This window comes from Camelus ferus, chromosome X (genome assembly GCF_009834535.1).
Source record: "Camelus ferus isolate YT-003-E chromosome X, BCGSAC_Cfer_1.0, whole genome shotgun sequence".
In the NCBI taxonomy this organism is placed as follows: Eukaryota; Metazoa; Chordata; class Mammalia; order Artiodactyla; family Camelidae; genus Camelus; species Camelus ferus.
Window position 1 is genome coordinate 54151348 of NC_045732.1, and position 19805 is coordinate 54171152.

General features: G+C 35.9%; 1 protein-coding gene across 8 annotated transcripts in view; it reads right to left on the reverse strand.

Moving 5' to 3' along the window:
* Nucleotides 1-19805, reverse strand: part of RPS6KA6 (ribosomal protein S6 kinase A6) — a 151094-nt gene that overhangs the window by 44457 nt on the left and 86832 nt on the right. For all 8 annotated transcript variants that reach the window (XM_032474770.1, XM_032474774.1, XM_032474769.1 and 5 more), the window contains 2 exons: nucleotides 4326-4432; nucleotides 3999-4036 (listed from right to left, as the gene is read on the reverse strand). In XM_032474770.1, the coding sequence (XP_032330661.1) occupies nucleotides 3999-4036; nucleotides 4326-4432 (145 nt within the window). The remainder of the gene's footprint in view (nucleotides 1-3998; nucleotides 4037-4325; nucleotides 4433-19805) is intronic.

Genomic DNA, 19805 nt, shown 5'->3' on the forward strand with positions numbered 1-19805 from the left:
AAGATTTCTTTTATAAAAATCAACAATCTGAATTTAAAATGTATATAAAAAGACAAAGGTAACAGAATAGCCAAAACAATTTTGGAAAAAAAAAATTCAAGGACTCACACTACCTGACTTCAATAATACTATAAAGCTACAGTAATCAAAACAGTGTGGTACTAGGGAAAGGTGCTTGCTCACTCGCTCTCTCTCTCTCTCTCTCTCTCTCTCTATACACACACACACACACACACACACATATATATATATATAAATGCAACAGAAGAGTGTCCAAGAATACACTGACACATACAGTCAGTTCTGCTATGATGTTTGTTTTGAAAATGCAAGTTTGTTATGTGATTCATATATTAGGAAACAATTTGAGCATAACATGAATTTCAAATTTCAGGTTGGTTTATGTACAATTTTGTCTGCAAGAAACACTAGGTGAAATACTAAAAAACTGCACCTAGTTGAATCAAGCCAAGTAGAAATACATACATGCACACACCTCAAACATCTATCAGCTATTTCAGCACATCAGGTGTGTTCAAGCCACTCCTATCCACCTGTAGTATTATAACTCCCAATTCCAGATAATCTACCTCCCACTACTTCACAATAACTTACAAACTGCAATCTTTCTGATGCCAATTCTATAAGCAAATTTCAGGATTTTTTTTCAAGGTAAAGTATCATATTTATTGTAGTATTTATATATTCTTAATCATCTAGAACATATTTAGAACAATGCCATTATTTTTCCTATCTTTCTTTAATGTGTCACCAAGTATATATTTTAGCGTTAAACTCCTAACCCCATTTTATCCATGTCTTGTATTTTTATTATGCAATTATGCATAGTACAGTGATTTTTAAGATCATATGTGTTGAATTATAACAGAACTGGCTATATATTGCCAACTGATTTCTGACAAAGGTGTAAAAGCAATTCCATGGAGAAAGGTCAGTCTTTTCAATGAATATTGCCAGAACAATAGGATAACAATATACAAAAACCCATCTTATACCATAAACAAACATTAAATCAAAATTAATCATATAACTAAATGTAAAACCTAAAACCTAAAACTGTAAGTTTCCAAGAGAAATATAGGAGAAAATCTTTGTGATCTTGAGTGAGGTAAGGATTTTTTAGATACAATAACAAAAGTATAATTCATAAAAGAAAAAAGTTGATAACTGTATTTTCTCAAAATTTTAAATGCTCTTCAAAAGATACTGTACAGAAAATGAAAAAGAAGCTACAGATTGGGAGAAAATACATTTACAAATCACATATCAGACAAACGACTTGTATTTAGAGTATGTTACAAAAAAACCCTCAAAATTCAAAAATAAGAAAACAAACAATCCAACTTTTTAAATGGGCAAAAAATCTGAACAGATACTTCTCCAAAGAAATAAATACATGAAAAGGTGCTCAATATCGTCAGTTATTAGGGAAATGCAAATTAAAACCACCAAAAGATACTTTTATATGGCTATTAGTAAAGCTAAAACAAAAAAATACTGACAAAACCAAGTAATGGCAAGGATGCAGAGTAACTGGAGCTCTCAGGCATCACTGGTGGGTATGCAAAATAGTAAAACCACTTTGGAAAACTGTTTGGAGGTTTCTCATTAAATTAAATATACACTTACCAAACGACCAACCAACCAATCCCACTACATTGGTATTTACTGAAGTGAAATAAAAATTTATGTTCACATAAAACCTATACATGAATATTTATAGCAGCTTTATTTGTCACTGTCAAAAACAGGAAACAATCTAAATGCCCCTTACTTGGAGACTGGATAATCAAATCATGGTACCATCATAAAAGGAACACTACTCAGAAATTAAAAAAATTATTGATACACACAACAATATGGATGAATATCAAGTGCACTATACTAAGTTAATAAAGCCAGGTTCAAAAGACTATAGACTGTCTTCCTCTATATTATTCTGTGGAAAAGGCAAAACCATAGGGCCAAACAGCAGCGGTTGTCAAGGGGTAAAGGGAGAAGTGACTTATAAGGGGGAAATTCTGGGGGGTGATGGAGCTATTTTATATCTTGATGTTGGCAGTGGTTATAAGACTATATGCATTTGTCAAAGCTTGCAGAACTATACACAAAAAGTTATATTTTAAAAAATAAATTTCGTATTTTGAAACTACTGCAGATTCACATGCAATTATATGAAATACTCCAGATGTCCTATTTATCTTTCAGCCAGTTTCCCCCATGGTAATATCTTCAAAACTATATTACAATATTACAACCACAATAATGACAATGATGCAGTCAAGATATGGAATAGTTCTATTATCACAAGAATTCAAAGGATGAGTTTTACTCTATGTAAATTATACCTTAATTCTATAAATAAAGACATTGTAAGTCCTGTATTTCTCTTTTAAAATAAAGTACAACATTAATACTTAATTTTAGGATCCCTTGAAATTGATTTTCTAACCATGCTGAGTATTTTCAGTTAAAAATTACTTATCCTTGTATAATAACTAAATGCATTATGATTTTCAGCATAATTTAAAAAATATTTTCAATGTGCTACTATGTTCTTTCTCTACACTTTAAGGCTTTTAAACTCTGCAATTTTATTTCAAAATTACATGTAATAAAACCTAGTTTTTGAGATTAGTCCAGCTTAATATAACATACCTTGTAGAGCAGAACATTGGCTTCTGTGGCCATTCCAGAGAGAAGGAAGAAGGGAAGAGAATTTTCTTATCCTCTGTTACCTTTAAGAGATTTACACCACTCCATAAAGGTCCTTTGCTGTACTATTTTTGACAAAACTGATTATGCTCACTCAGCATAACGCACTTGAATCCATCCAAGTTGTTGCATCTATCAAGAGTTCTTTCCTTTTTATTGCTGGGTAGTATTCCATTGTATAGATGAATCACAGTTTGTTTATCCATTCACTCTTTGAAGGACATTTGGTACATTTCCAGTCTTGGGCTATTACAAATAGAGCCGCTATGAAAATTCATGTATAGTTTTTTGTGCGTATGTAAGTTTTTATTTCTCTGAGATAAATGTTCAGGTGTGTGATTACACTATGGTTCTATTTATACAATATTCTTAAAATAACAAATTTAGAGGTCCAAAACTTGTAAGTGGTTGCCAGGAGTGAGGGAAGTGGGGGAGGGTGTGACTATAAATGGGCAGCACAGGAGAGTTCTTTTGTGATTATGGATCAGTTCTGCTTATTGATTGTGGTGACAGTATTCAAATATATATATGTGGATAAAATATTATGGAATTATACACAAAGACAAATAAAAAAATGAATACATGCAAAAGACTGGTGAAATCCAAGTAAAGTATATAGTCCAGTTAGTTTTACTGTACCAATCAATTCCCTAAATTTGATAATGTAGTGTAATTTTGTAAAATGTCACCTTGGGGAAGCTGGGTGATGGGTACACAGGACCTCTTGGGACTAATTTTGAAACCTAACGTGAGTCTACAATTATTTGAAAATAAAAAGTTTTTTTAATGGTATAATAAGGATACTTTATGCCTAAGAGGCCTGTGAAAATTAGCACAGTATGTTACATACGGTAAGCCTTCAATATTGAAAATAAAGTAAAATAAAACATGTTTTTAAAAAAAAAGAATAAAATGAACCTGATTATGAAACATCTGGTTTAAAGTTTATAATTCACCATATTTCAAATGTGATAACTACTTATGATAAATCTTTCAGTTCAAACTGAAATGAAGATGATGTGTTTTTACCTAGAAAACCAAATGTCATTTCCTAGTGAATTTAGCGACTTTCCTATATAATTTTTTGGTATTACAATTAGAACATATTGTGTTATCTACCCTTTAAAGGAACTTTAGTTTACCAGAGAGATGAATAAAAGGCAAATTAAATCAAGAAAGAGGAAAAAAACAGGCTTAGACAAATATATATTAAAATTACAAAAAATATAAAACAGGCTTAAAGAGTGAGAAAATTTGCATACCTGTTAACTTGATATGTCCTATTTCATCAAGCAAAATGCTGTAAATCAAAATTCACATTCAACAACATGGGATAAAATATTTTTATATACAACATTTACATAAAAATCATCATAAATTAGGTCAATATATATTTGATATGCAGGAAAATTTTTAAATGACTAATTTAAAATCAATAAGTATCTTATGAAGATTACTTTTTATAAGTTTCATATAATTGTATAATTCATATATATTTTCACATAATATTTAAAATAAAAGACTTAATGGGGAAAAAGTAGTTATAGAACTACCGGTAACAGGGACACATAAAGAGAATATAACTTTACTTTTCTGGCTTCAGGTCTCTATATACAATTCCTAAACGGTGCAGATGATCCAAAGCAAGGGCTAGTTCTGCGAGGTAGAATTTCACGTCTTCCTCTGTAAACAGAACCTAGAATAAAATAATAATTTACTACTTGATTTTTTAATGTTGAATTTATTTAAATTTTCTTCTTTAAAAACCATTAAACAGACAAATCTAAACAAATAAAATAAAAGTAGATAGGTTTTCTTCTATATCTTCAAAACTTATTTATAAAGAGTTTTCAATAACTGTACAATATCAATTCACTAATTTACTATAATTTACTTAAATATTTATTTAGGTTATTTATAGTTTTTCAGTGTTATAAATAACTGTAATACACATACGTATTTTTGATATGCATGGAAAATGGATTTCTGAGAAATAAAACAGCAAATGCTAGGTGGTCAAGAAGAATAAATAGTCTAAGATTCTTGACATACACAACAAAATTATTTGCCAAAAGGTAAGTACAATAATTTCTACTCCCAACAGCAGCTTATGAAAGCATGTCTCACCATATCCATGATAGCACTGAATATTACCATTTAAAAGATATTTTCTAATTTGATACAAAAATGGCATCAGTTGTTTTAAATTTTGATTCTTAGGCTATACATTTTTCCATGTCTAGTCACCTTTCTACTTTTTAGTGAATTATCAGTAATATTTTTGTCTATTTTCCATTATTTACTTACTGATTATTCAATTGGTACAAGCCCTTTAAATATTAAAAATGTCAGTCTTCTATATTATTTGTAAATATTTTCCTACTTTGTGTTGTTTTTTGATGTCCAGTAATTCTTAATTTTATGTAGTCAAATTTATATATAATTTCTCTATGGTTTTCCTCTATTACTTTAATGATTAAGGAGATTTCCATTCAATAGTCAACTACATATTCAGCTGCATTTTCTTTTAGGATAAACTTTTTTCCAGATTTAGCTCTATAATGTAAGCAAGATTTATCTTTCTATATGGTAGTGATGACAATTTAAAATGTTTTTTTCTGAAATATTTTACCAATTTTTCATATACTGTTTACTGAACAATCAATTTCTTTGCCATTAACTTGTGATTCTCCCTCTATTATAATAATATATGGTAATTCATATATTCCAGAATATTCATGGACTACACAATTTGTGTCTAATCTGGTGTTGAAACTATGATTTTTTGCTTATAGCAGCAGCTTTATAAAATTTTAAACAAGCGGTAGGGCAATGAAAAGGTATTCTTTATTTTGAAAATGTCTTAGTTCTTTTCATTTGTTTGCTTTTCCAGGTATGCTGATGAAATCAGTCAATTTCAAACAAACAAGAATTCTATTGCGATTTTGTTTGGAATTTTGTTAAGTCTATAAATTAACTCTGGAAGAACTGGAAGCTTTATGATTACCAGCCATTCATCCCATTATATTTTTTGATATTAGCAAAATATGGCATGGCTTAAGAGTTTTGTGTGTTTGTTCCTGTGTATGTGTGTCTTTGTGTGTATTGGGGGAGTAGAGAAATTTGGGGAGGTATCATTCCCTCTAAAACTTATATGACATACAGTATAAAATTCTTCAGCATACAAAAATGTATTTTTTAACATTTTTATTGATTTATTATCATTTTACAATGTTGTGTCAAATTCCAGTGTAGAGCACAATTTTTCAGTTACACATGAATGTATATATATTCATTGTCACATTTTTTTCTCTGTGAGTTACCATAAGATCTTGTGTATATTTCCCTGTGCTATACAGTATAATCTTGTTTAACTATCACTCATATGTAGAATCTTAAAAAAAAAAAAAACAAAGCATAAATACAAAACAGAAACAGACTCATAGACAGAGAATACAAACTTGTGGTTGCCAAGGGGGTGGAGGGTGGGAAGGGATAAACGGGATTTCAAAAAATGTATTTTTAGTCTTTTTCTAAGGCATAAAGAATAAACCCTTATTTTGGATGATGCAGTAGTTTTTCTGTATACATAAATGAAATATAACCACTAAAAAACTTCTTATCAATAAGCTGTCCATAGAAGTAGCCATTAAATCACTTTTTAGAAGCCTATTCAATGATAATACTAATGTACTGTCTTTCAGGAAATGCATTTAAAATGCTTGTTCTTACCTAATATTCTAGACTTAGGAATCAAAACTTACTGACTGCATCTCTGTGCTAATATGGGTTTAGATAGTCCCACATTGAGAATGGAGGTCTGAAGAGTTTAAAAGAAAATCAGAAATGACTAAAAGTAAGAATTTTTCAAACATATTCTTGACACTTCTACAATCTAACACAAGAAATCATGAATAATTGTTACACTATTGTCCCCCTATATCTTAGAACCAGCTTTTATTAAGGTCTTTTAAGGAACCACTTTGGAAAGGGGTCCTAGACAGACCCTAACACATACTGTTTTAGAGTAAACAATATACTAAGGTCACAGTCTATGTTCACATATGGCATGTTCTGCACTATAGCTAGACAGATATAAGCCTGAGACTTTAGCCACCTAAGCACTGGCTAGCATCCCCAAAGCACATGGTTCCTTTCTCACAGGAAGTTCCAGAGCTCTGGAAATCAACAGTAGCTCTCCCACACTCAACATTTTAATTCTGGAAGTGAGATGTTGAGTCACTATCACCCAATTAAAATGCTACTCCCAGACTATCACTTTAAGAAAAAATGAGGTAGACAAGGATAGGACTTAATCTGAAACAACTAAAACACAGGACAAAATATATGAAGTGAAATGAGACTTTTCAAGACACTGGACATCAGGCAACAAAGAACAGTGAATACTGAGAGATACAAACAACTCTAAAACTGTCCTAGCTTACTACCTGGAAAGAGTTTCTAAGCAGTAATGCAGAGAGTGCTAAGTCAGACAGAGCCTACAAAACGCCTGAGTTGATGAGATGGAGCTAAGAGACTGGGGAGACAAGAAGGACGGAACTCCCAAGATAGAATACAAAGGAGAGAATTACAGAGGGTGAACTGTAGAGTTATGTAGATGGTCTTCCTCAGGTATTCAGCGGAGAAATGCTCAGCACATGTGAGAGAGGAAACTATCCTGAGCCAGGAAGATAACCAATGGAAGAATTAGAGGGGCTAATCCATGGAACTCACACAGGGCCAGGAATAGTTCCTATTACCCACAAACAGAGCAGAAAACCTTATAATTCGCAGGGTGTCAGATAGAGTAGTCAGAAGGGTTTTGCTTCAGAATAGAGCAAAATCAACCCCTGATTAAATGCTGCTCTGATCCAGTTAAACAACCTGAAATAATCAAACTAGTTCCACAAATATACTAGAACAAAGCTCAATAATATTTATAGGAATAAAAAATATCTATCACCTAACAAGGTAAATTGCAGGATGTCTGCCATCCAATCAGATCCATGATTAAAAAATTGCCAATCAGAGATCTGAGGAAACTACTTAAGCCCAGGAAAAGAATAACCTTAAAGGATTAAAAAAAAAAAACCCACAGAGCTCAAAGGACCAAGATTAGTCGTATTCCCAAAATAAGAGTGAAACATCTGGACTCGGGGGCAAGATGGCAGAGTAGAAGGACACTCCTAGCTCACCCTCTCCCACAAATACACCAAAACTCACATCCACGGACCCACCCAGCCAACCAGAGCACCTGCTGAACTCCAACAGGACATCGAATTCTTCAAAAGACAAAGACACCATGAATCTGGTAGGAGAAAAGGAAAAAAGAAAGAAGAAAAAGCAAAACAGTGCGGGATGTTCCTGCAGGGAGGGAGCGGCAAAGGAGGACTGGTGCTCATTTGCTGAATCTCCCTCTCTCCAACTGAGAGGTCAGCGGGAAGGAGGGGGAACCTCCGAGGCTCCGATCTGTACAGAGCAGCCCTTGACCAACGGAACTAAATTAAATGGGCAGAAAAAGTCCCTGCGACACCCAGCTTAAGATGCGAGCTGGCAGCTGGGGGACTGGACAGGCTACACGAGCCAGCTGGAGGACTGGGGAGGCTGCACTGAGGCAACCCCGGGGGGATTGCAGGGTGCTGCACGCCGTGGCTGGGAGGAGATACAGAGCAGAACAACCTGGGGGACCCCATAAATTATGAAAAAAAAAAAACAGCAAAGCAAACTGCTGGTGTGCCCTGGGGTGGGGGTGGGGTGCCATAGCCTTTGTCTCCTCAGACCTGCGGTGCCATTACTGGCACTTCTCAGGAGAAGAGAGGAGGGGCACAGCCACAGCCGCCATATCCTCCCGTGCAAAGCGCCTGGGCAGGGGCGGGGCAGAGACCTGAATCCTTACCTGGGGGCTCCGCAACCTCCTAGGCAGGACTGAGATTTGTTTACAGCCTGAGGCAGATAGGATCTTCCTGCCATGGTACCTCAGAAAACTTGCACCGCCAAGACAAACAAGGAGATGAGTTTTGGCAAGGAGCAGGGGCGGGGCTGTTCCGCCCACTTCACTGAGCCCGCCTACAGAGCACAAACCCAAGGCGAACTCGCAGCTGCACAGAGCAGGGGAACGATGGGTGCCAGGAGAGGGCGGGTGGCCACCTGCCTTCCTGGCAGAAACATAGCACCTGACTGTAGTGCTAGGAGGGAAGCCATCCACACACCTACCTCCCCAGAGTGCAGCATCTGGCTGCAGCATCAGAAGAGGGAGTGACCTGTCCGCCCACAATGTAAGAGCACAGCACCTGACCCAGTGTTGGAGCGATGTACTATCTGCTTGCTGACAGGGACTGGGAGCAACACAGATGAGAGGCCCCAATGGAGGGCCTCGAGAAACAGCAAGCTGAGTTCGCGAATCAGGGCGAAGACAAAAAGAGAACTCGATAAAATCATTAAGAGTGCAGAGTTTCCACGAGAACACATCCCTACATCCCTTTTTTTTTTTAATCTTTTTTTAACTGTTCTATTTTCTATTACCTTTTTAATTTTTCCTGTTTAAACAATTGTATATGCTTCCAGTTTTAATCCCTTTAACATTTTTTTAAATTTATTATTATTGTTAAAAATCCACCTCATTTCATTTTTACATTGCTTGGTTTTGATTTCCTGTTATTGATTATACACAGGTTTCAAATATCTTTATGTCCTTCTCTCCTTTTTTAAGGTTTTTAAAAGACGTCTCAAATCGATTGCTAGTCTGCTTCAACTTGCTCCTCTATTATTGATTATACACCGTTTTGAAACCCTTTTTGATCCCTTTGTATAAAATTCTCTTATGTTTTTAAAAAATTAGTTCTATTTTCTATTAACATTTTTTTTATTTTTCACATTTTTTATTGAGTAATAGTCATTTTACAATGTTGTATCAAATCTAGTGCAAAGCACAATTTTTCAGTTATACATGAACATCATTGTCACATTTCTTTTCATTATGAGATATCACAAGATCTTGTATATATTTCCCTGTGCTATAAGTATAATCTTGTTTATCTATTCTGCATTTTAAAATCCCAGTCTGTCCCTTCCCACCTCCCACCCCCTTGGCAACCACAAGTTTGTATTCTATGTCTATGAGTCTGTTTCTGTTTTATATTTGTTTTTTTGTTTTGTTTTGTTTTTGTTTTTTGTTGTTGTTTTTTAGATTCCTCATATGAATGATCTCATATGGTATTTTTCTTTCCCTTTCTGGCTTACTTGACTTAGAATGACATTCTCCAGGAACATCCATGTTGCCGCAAGTGGCGTTATGTTGTTGGGTTTTGTGGCTGAATAGTATTCCACTGTATAAATACACCATTTCTTCTTCATCCAGTCATCTGTTGATGGACATCTAGGCTGTTTCCATGTCTAGGCTATTGTATATAGTGCTGCTATGAACATTGGGGTGCAGATGTCATTTTGAAGTAGGGTTCCTTCTGGACACATGCCCAGGAGCGGGATTCCTGGGTCATATGGTAAGTCTATTCCTAGTCTTCTGAGGAATCTCCATGCTGTTTTCCACAGTGGCTTTCCTTGCTTCCCTCTCCCAGTCTTGATGATTTAGATGTCTTCTTTTACAAATTTGTGTTTATTCTTTTTGTAATTCATGGCAGTTATCTCCTTTCCAGTTATGAGTTTCTCATTTTTGTAGCATCCTCCTTCCTTTCTATTTAGAGTAGATCTGTCAATATTTCTTTTAGCATGGGTTTAGTGTTGCTAAACTCTTAGTTTTTGCTTGTCTGTGAAGTTCTTTATCTCTCCTTCTATTTTAAAGGATAGCCTTGCTGGATACAGTATCCTAGGCTGCATCTTTTTTCTTTCAGGACTTAGAATATCTCTTGCCACTCCCTTCTGCCCTGGAGTGTTTGTGTAGAAAACCAGCTGAGAGCCTTATGGGGGTTCCCGTGTCACTCACCCTTTGCTTTTCTCTTGCTGCCTTTAGGATCATTTCTTTATCCTTGATTCTGGCCATCTTGATTATGATATGTCTTGGTGTGGGTCTGTTCGGGTTCTTCCTGTTTGGGACCCTCTGAACCTCCTGTACTTGGATATCTGATTCCTTTAGGTTTTGGAAGTTTTCAGTCATGATTTCTTCAAATACCTTTCAATCCCCTTTGTTCTTTCTTCCCCTTCTGGAACCCCTACTATGAGTAGATTGGCATGCTTTATATTATCCCATAGGTCCCTTATATTGTTTTCATTGTTTTTTATTTGCTTTTCTCTCAGCTGTTCTGATTGGGGGCTTTCTGTTGTCCTGTCTTCTAGGTCACTTATTCGTTCCTCTGCATTATCTAGTCAGCTTTACACAGCCTTTAGGTCAGCTCTCATCTCAGCAAATGAGTTTACTAATTCTACTTGGTTCTTCTTTATAGCTTCTATTTCATTTTTCACATACTTTATATCTCAACACTATTTCTTTTAGTTTGTTCAGCACTTTGATCACTCCTTTTTTGAAATCTTGATCTAGTAGGCCATCAATGTCTATTTCCTTGATCATACTTTCAGGGGATTTCTCTTGATCTTTTAATTGGGAGTGGTTCCTCTGCTTCTTCATCTTGCTCATATCTCTCTGGCAATGTGGCTTAAGGAGTCTCAGTTACCTAGTTCTCCTGGAGATGTGTGCTCTTAATGACTTTATCGAGAGGTCTTTGTGTCTTTGCCCTATTTCACATAGTCAGCTTGCTGCTTCTAGAGGCCCTCTGTTGGTGCCCTCGTCTGTGCTGCTCCCAGTGGCTGTCTGCTAGCAGATTGTGCCACTCCCAATACTGGGTCAGGTGCTGAGCTGTTTCCCAGTGGACAGGCGGGTCACTCCCCCTCCTGATGCTGCAGTCAGATGCTGGGCTTGGTGAGGCAGGTGGGCTGATCGTGCCCCTTCCAAGCACCACGGTCAGGTGTTGTGTTCCTGCCAGGAAGGTGGGGGGCCACCCGCCTTCTCCCGGCGCCGGTCACTCCACTGTTCTGTGCAGCTGCCCAATCCACCTCTGGTCAGAGCTCTGAAGTCGGGCACTGGGAAGACCTCAGAACGGCCCCACCCCTGCTCCGGGCCAAATCTCAGCTCCTTGTTTGTTTTGGTGGCTCGAGTTCTCTGAGGGACCAGGGCAGAAAGATCCTATCTGCCTTGGGTTGTAAACAAGCCTCAGTCCTGCCTAGGAGGTTATGGAACCCTCGGGGTGCGGATTCAGGTCTCAGCCCTGCCCCCGCCTGGTTGCTGCACACAGGAGGAGATGGCAGCTGTGGCTGCGCCCCGCCTCTCTTCTCGTGAGAAGTGCCAGTAATGGTGGCGCAGGTCAGATGAGACAAAGGCTATGGCGCCCCTCCCCCCAGGGTACACCAGCCGTGTTTCTTTTTTTTGCAATTTATGGGGGACCAATAAATTCTGCTCTGTATCCCCTTCCAGCCATGGCGCGCGGCACCCTGCATTTCTCCAGGGCTGCCTCAGTGCAGCTGCCCCAGTCCTCCGCCTGGCTCGGGCGGCCTGTCCCAGCTCCAAGCTGCCGGCTCGCGTCTTGGGCTGGGTGTCGCGGGGACCCTTTGTGCCCGTTTCACTCAGTTCTGTCAGTCAAGGGGTGCTCAGGGCAGATCTGAGCCTTGGAGGCTCCCCCTCTGTCCCGCTGGCCTCTCCATTGGAGAGGTGAGACCCAGCAAACGAGTGCTAGTCCTCCTTTGCCGCTCCCTCCCTGCAGGATCAGTGTTTTGCTTTTTTTTCTTTCTTTCTTCCTCTCCTCCTAACAGATTTTTGGCATCTTTGTCTTTCGAAGAGGGTGATGTTCTGTCGGAGTTTGGCAGGTGCTCTGGTTGGCTGAGTAGATCCATAGATGTGAGTTTTGGTGTATTTGTGGGAGAGGGTGAGCTACAAGCATCCTCTACTCCGCCATCTTGCTTCTCTCTTCTTCTATTAACTTTAAAAATTTTACTTCTTAAACAATTGTATATGTCTCCAGTTTTAATCCCTTTAAAATTTTTCCTTTAAGATATTTTTTAGTATTATTTTTTAAAATCCACCTCATTTCAGTTTTATTTCTTTTAGTTTTGATCTACTGTTATTATCTATACACAAGTTTCAAATATTGTTTTTTGATCTTTTCTCTTTTTAAGGTTTTTAAAAGACATCTCAACACAACTGCTATTCTGTTTCAATTTGCTCTTCTATTATTCATTATGCACTGATTTCAAAACTTTTTTCTCCTCCCTTCTTTTAAAATTCTCTCTTTGTTTTGACTTTTATTCCTGTATAGGCTTTAGATAGATAAAAAAATAAACTCCTTAAGGAACACAATAGGTAACTGATATTCCATAAGCCACAGTGCCAGAGAGATATGAGGAAGATGAAGAAACAGAGGATCCATTCCCAATTAAAAGAGCAAGAGAAATCCCCTGAAAGCTTGATCACAGAAATAGAAATGGATGGCCGACTAGATCAAGATTTCAAAAAAAAAGAGTAATCAAAGTACTGAAGGAACTAAAAGAGATATTGTTTAGAGATATAAAATATGTCAAAAATGAAAATGAAGCTATAAAGAAGAGCAAAGTAATATTGGTAAACTCATTTGCTGAGATGAGTGCTGATCTAAAGGCTTTACAAATAATGCAGAGGAACGAATAAGTGACCTAGAAGACAGGACATCAGAAAGCACCCAAGCAGAACAGCTAAGAGAAAAACAAATAAAAAACAATGAAAACAATATAAGGGACCTATGGAATAATATAAAGTGTGCCAATCTACACATAATAGGGGTTACAGAAGGGGAAGAAAGAACAAAGGAGACTGAAAATGTATTTGAAGAAATCGTGACCAAAAACTTCTCAAACCTAAAGAAGGAATAAGATATCCAAGTACAGGAGGCTCCGAGGGTCCCAAACAGGAAGAACCCGAACAGACCCACACCAAGATGTATCATAATCAGGATGGCCAGAGTCAAGGATAAAGAAATGATCCTAAAGGCAGCAAGAGAGAAATAAAGAGTGAGTTACAAAATAACCTCGAGAAGGCTCTCAGCTAATTTCTCTACACAAACATTACAGGCCAGAAGGGAATGGTAAGATATATTCAAAGCCCCAAATGAAAAAAAGATTCAGCATAGGATACTTTATCAAGGAAGGCTATCCTTTAGAATAGGAGAGATAAACAATTTCACAGAGAAGCACAAACTAGAAGAGTTTAGCAACACTAAACACATGCTAAAAGAAATACTGAAAGGTCTACTCTAAATAGAAAAGAAGCAGGATGCTACAAAAATGAGAAACCCACAACTGGAAAGGTGGTAACTACCATGAATTACAAAAAGAATAAACACAAAATTGTAAAAGAAGACATCTAAATCATAAAGAGTGGCAGAGGGAAGCAAGAAAATACAGAGTATTTTTTTTCTTTTTTAAATTTTTTGTTCTCAGTAGGATGGGTGTGAGGTTATATTGCTATGTGTTTAATACAAAAGTTATAGTAATGGGTTAATAGACTTACAAAAAAAGGTAATCACAAGCAAAAAAACTTACAAATGAGTCACAAAAATGAAATAAAACCCAAGATAATACAAAGGAATACTACCAAACCACAAAAGAAAGAAGAAAGGAACAAAGAGGAAATACCAAATCAACTGCAAAAATTTGTTCAAAATGGCAATAAACACACATCTATCATTAATTACTGTAAATGTTAATGGACTGAATGCTCCAGTCAAAAGACACACAGTGGCAGACTGGATAATAAAGCAACAACCTTCAACCAGCTGCATAAAAAAGACACACTGAGGGAGAAAGACGCATATAGATTGAGAGTGAAAATATGGAAAAGGATATTTCACGAAAATGGAAAAGCCAAAAAAGCAGGTGTTGCAGTACTGATTTCAGACAAAATAGACTTTAAAACAATGGCCATTAAGAAAGATAAAGAAGGACATTTTATAATGATTAAAGGAGTAATACAAGATGAGGATATTACACTCATTATTATATATACACCCAATATAGGAGCACCTGAATAAATAAAACAATTACTATCAGAGATAAAGGGGGAAACAAATGGGAATGCAATCATTGTCAGAGATTTTAACACCACATTAACATCACTAGACAGATCTTTCAGACAGAAAATAAACGAGGCAACAGAGAAATTAAATGATACAAAAAAAAATTAGCTTTGGTGGATATATTCAGAGCATTACACCCCGCCAAAAAAGGATACACATTCTCTTCAAGTGCACATGGAACATTTTCTAGGATTGATCATGTACTTGGGCACAAAAGAAACCTCAACAATTTTAAGAAGATAGAATTTATCTCAAGCATCTTTACTGACCACAATGCCATGAAACAGGGAATCAACAACAGAGAAACAAAGTGGAAAAAAAGGAAAGCATGGAGATTAAACAACATGCTATTAAAACACCAATGGGTCAATGAGGAAATCAAACCTGAAATTAAAAAATATCTAGAGACAAATGAAAATGAAAAGAAAACCACACAAAATTTCTGGACAAAGCAAAGACAGTGCCCAGAGGGAAGTTTATAGCGATACAGGCCTTCCTCAAAAAAGAAAAACAATCTCAAATAAACAATCTAAACCACTAGCTAAAAGAATTAGAAAAATAAGAGCAACAAACCCCAAAAGGCACCAGGAGGGAAATAATAAAGATCAGGGAGGAAATAAATAAAACAGAGATTAAAAAAAAATAGAAAAAAACAATCAAACCAAAAGCTGGTTTTTTGAAAGAGTAAATAAAATCAACAAACCTCTGGACAAACTCACAAAGAAGAACAAAGAGAGAGCACAAATAAGCAAAACAAGAAAGGAAAATGGAGAAATTACAACAAACAACCTAGAAATACAGAATATCATGAAAATATTATGAAAAACTATATGGAACCAAAATGGATAACTTAGAGGAGATGGACAAGTTTCTGGAAACATACTGTCCACCAAGACTGAATCAAGAAGAAACTGACCACTTGAACAAACAGAACACTAGAAATGAAATCAAATTAGCAATAAAAAACCTCTCTACAAATAGAAGTCCAGGACCGGACGGCTTCACCGGGGAATTCTACCAAACATACAAAGAAGAACTCATACCAGTCCTTCACAAACTCTTCCACAAGATTGAAAAGGAGGGAATACTCCCAAACTCATTCTATGAAGCCACAATCACCCTGATACCAAAACCAGGCAAAGACACTACCAAAAAAGAGAATTACAGGCCAATATCACTGATGAATATAGATGTAAAAATGCTTACCAAAATATTAGCAAATAGAATCCAACAGCACATAAACAAGATTATACGTCATGATCAAGTGGGGTTCATCCCAGGGACACAAGGGTGGTTCAACATACGCAAATCTCTCAATGTAATATATCACATCAACAAGAGAAAGGACAAGAATCACATGATCATCTCAATAGATGCAGAAAAAGCATTTTATAAAATTCAACACCCATTTATGAGAAAAACTCTCACCAAAGTGGGTATAGAAGGAACATATCTCAACATCATTAAAGCTATATATGACAAAACTACAGCCAGCATAGTACTCAATGAAAACTCAAAAGCTTCCCACTAAAATCTGGGACAAGACAACGATGCCCACTATCACCACTCCTATTCAACAGAGCCTTGGAAGTCCTAGCCACAGCAATCAGGCAAGAGAGAGAAATAAAAGGGATCCAAATTAGAAAAGAAGAGGTAAAAGTGTCACAATATACCAATGAAATGATACTATATATAGAAAACCCTAAAAGGTCCACCCGAAAACTACTGGAACTAATCGAAGAATTCAGCAAGGTAGCAGGTTAAAAGATTAACATTCAAAAATCAGTTGCATTTCTTTACACTAATGATGAATCAACAGAAAAAGAAAGTAAAGAAATAATCCCCTTTAAAATAGCACCCAAAGCAATAAAATAGCTAGGAATAAATTTTGCCAAGGAGGTGAAAGACTTATACATGGAGAATTATAAAACACCGACTAAGGAAATTAAAGAAGACTTTAAAAAAAAGGAAGGATATCCCATGCTCCTGGATTGGAAAATTCAATACTGTTAAAACGGTCACACTGCCCAAGGCAATCTACTGATTTAATACAATCCCTATCAAATTACCCAGAATATATTTCACAAAACAAGAACAAATCATAATAAAATTTATATGGAACCATCAAAGTCCTAGAATTGCCAAAGCATTACTGAAGAGAAAGAAAGAGGCTGGAGGAATAACTCTCCCAGACTTCAGACAATACTACAGAGCTAAAGTCATCAAGACAGCATGGTATTGGTACAAAAACAGACATATAGACCAATGGAACAGAATAGAGAGCCCAGAAATGAACCCACAAAATTTTGGTCAGCTCATCTTCGACAAAGGAGGCAAGAATATACAATGGAATAAAGACAGTCTCTTCAGCAAATGGTGTTGGGACAACTGGACAGCAGCATGTAAAGCAATGAAGCTAGAACACTCCCTTACACCATACACAAAAATAAACTGAAAATGGATTAAAGACTTAAACATAAGACAAGATACAATAAACTTCCTAGAAGAAAACATAGTCAATACATTATCTGACATACATCTCAAAAATGTTCTCCTAGAACAGTCTACATAAGCAATAGAAATAAAAGCAAGAATAAACAAATGGGAACTAATGAAAATTACAAGCTTCTGCACAGCAAAGGAAACCATAAGTAAAACAAAACAACAACCTACGGAATGGGAGAAAATTTTTGCAAATGAAACCAACAAAGCCTTGATCTCCAGAATATATAAGCAGCTCATACGACTTAGTAAGAAAAAAGCAAACAACCTAATCCAAAAATGGGCAGAAGACCTAAACAAGCAATTCTCCAAGGAAGACATACAAATGATCAATAGGTACATGAAAAAATGCTCATTATCACTAATTATCAGAGAAATGTAAATCAAACTACCATGAGGTATCATCTCACAGCAGTCAGAATGGCCATCATTCAAAAGTCCACAAATGACAAATGCTGGAGAGGCTGTGGAAAAAAGGGAACCCTCCTTCACTGCTGGTGGGAATGCAGTTTGGTGCAGCCACTGCGGAAAACAGTATGGAGATTCCTCAAAAGACTAGGAATAGACTTACCATATGACCCAGGAATCCTGTTCCTGGGCATATATCCAGAAGGAACCCTACTTCAAAAAGACACCTGCACCCCAATGTTCATAGCAGCACTATTTACAATAGCCAGGACATGGAAACAGCCTAAATGTCCATCAACAGATGACTGGATAAAGAAGAAGTGGTATATTTACACAATGGAATACTATTCATCCATAAAAACGACAACATAACCTCATTTGCAGCAAATGGATGAATCTGGAGAATGTCATTCTAAGTGAAGTAAGCCAGAAAGAGATAGAAAAATACCATATTTGATCGCTCACATGTGGTATCTAAAAAAAAAAAGAACATAAATACAAAACAGAAACAGACTCATAGACATAGAATACAAACTTGTTGTTGCTAAGAGGGAAGGGGGTGGGAAGGGATAGACTGGGAGTTTGAAATTTGTAGATACTGTCAGGTATATGTTGAATTGATAAACAAGATTATACTGTACAGCACAGGGAAATATATACAAGATGTTGTGGTAGCTCACAGCAAAAAAAAAATGTGACAATGAATATATGTATGTCCATGCATAACTGAAAAATTGTGCTCTACACTGGAATTTGACACAACATTGTAAAATGACTATAACTCAATAAAAAAATGTTTTAAAAAAAGAGTGAAAAATCTTATAATTGGCAGGGTGTTGGTTAGAGTACTAAGAAGGGTCATGTTTCAGTACTGGGAAAAATCAATTCTAAATTCTGCGATGGTCCTACATAACAAAACTTAATAGCAAGATTCAAAAGGTTAGCTTTTTTCTGGCATGCAGTTAAATACTATGTATAAGAAAACAGAAGTATTTAGAGTACAAGAAAATTAAATTCATAATGCCTTCAATACAATAAAAAATTAGCATACAATTAAGTGTTATTGAAGCACAGAAGTAACCATAGACAGTACTTAACCAAATGGGTATGGTTGTGTTCCAATAACACTTTATTTTTAAAAAACAATAGGCCATATTTGGCCTGGGAGTATAGATTCCTGACTCCTGAAGTTAAGGTTTATACTACAAACCCTAAAGCAACTACTAAAATAACACAACAAAATGTTATAGATAAAAAGCCAACCAAAGACATAAAAATGAAATTGTGAAAAATAATTAAAAATAAGGCAGAAAAAGAGGGACAAAAGACAAGGTGGGACACAAAAACCATAAATAGAAAAAGATTTAAATCCAACTATATCAATAATCATATTAAATCTAACATCCCCATTAAAAAGCATAGATTTTCAGACTGTATAAAAAGCAAGAACAATTAAATGCTACCTTAAGTACTGCACATTGAATGTAAAGACAAATAGATTAAGTACAAATATGAAAAACAATACACCAAGCTAATACTAATTAAAATAAAGCTGGAGTGACTGTATTAATATCAAGGTAGATTTTAAAGCAAAAAATATTAGCAGAGATAAAATAAGTCATTTCAAAATGAGAAAGGGTCAATTCACCAAGAGGGAATGATAATCTTAAAGGTTTATGCACTTAATAACTGAACTTTGAAGTAGATGAAGCAAAATTTGACAGAAATTCAAGTACAAATAGATAAATTCATAACTACTGTCAAAGGTTTGAATACCTGCCTCTCAAAAATTTATAGAACATGCAGACAAAAAGTTAGGAAGAATACAGTAGACAATATCACTAACAACCAACTTAAACTGATCGACATTCATAGAACCTTTCACTACTCAAAAACAGAATACACATTCTTCTCAAGTACACATGAACATACACCAAGATACACCATATTCTGAAGCATAAGACAATTTAAGTGAATTTAAGAGAATTCAAGTCATACACAGCATGCTTTTTTTTCTTATATATTTTTCCAATTTTATTGAGATGTAAATGACATATAACATTGGGTAAGTTTAGTATGTAGTGTGTTGATTTGATACATGTATATTGC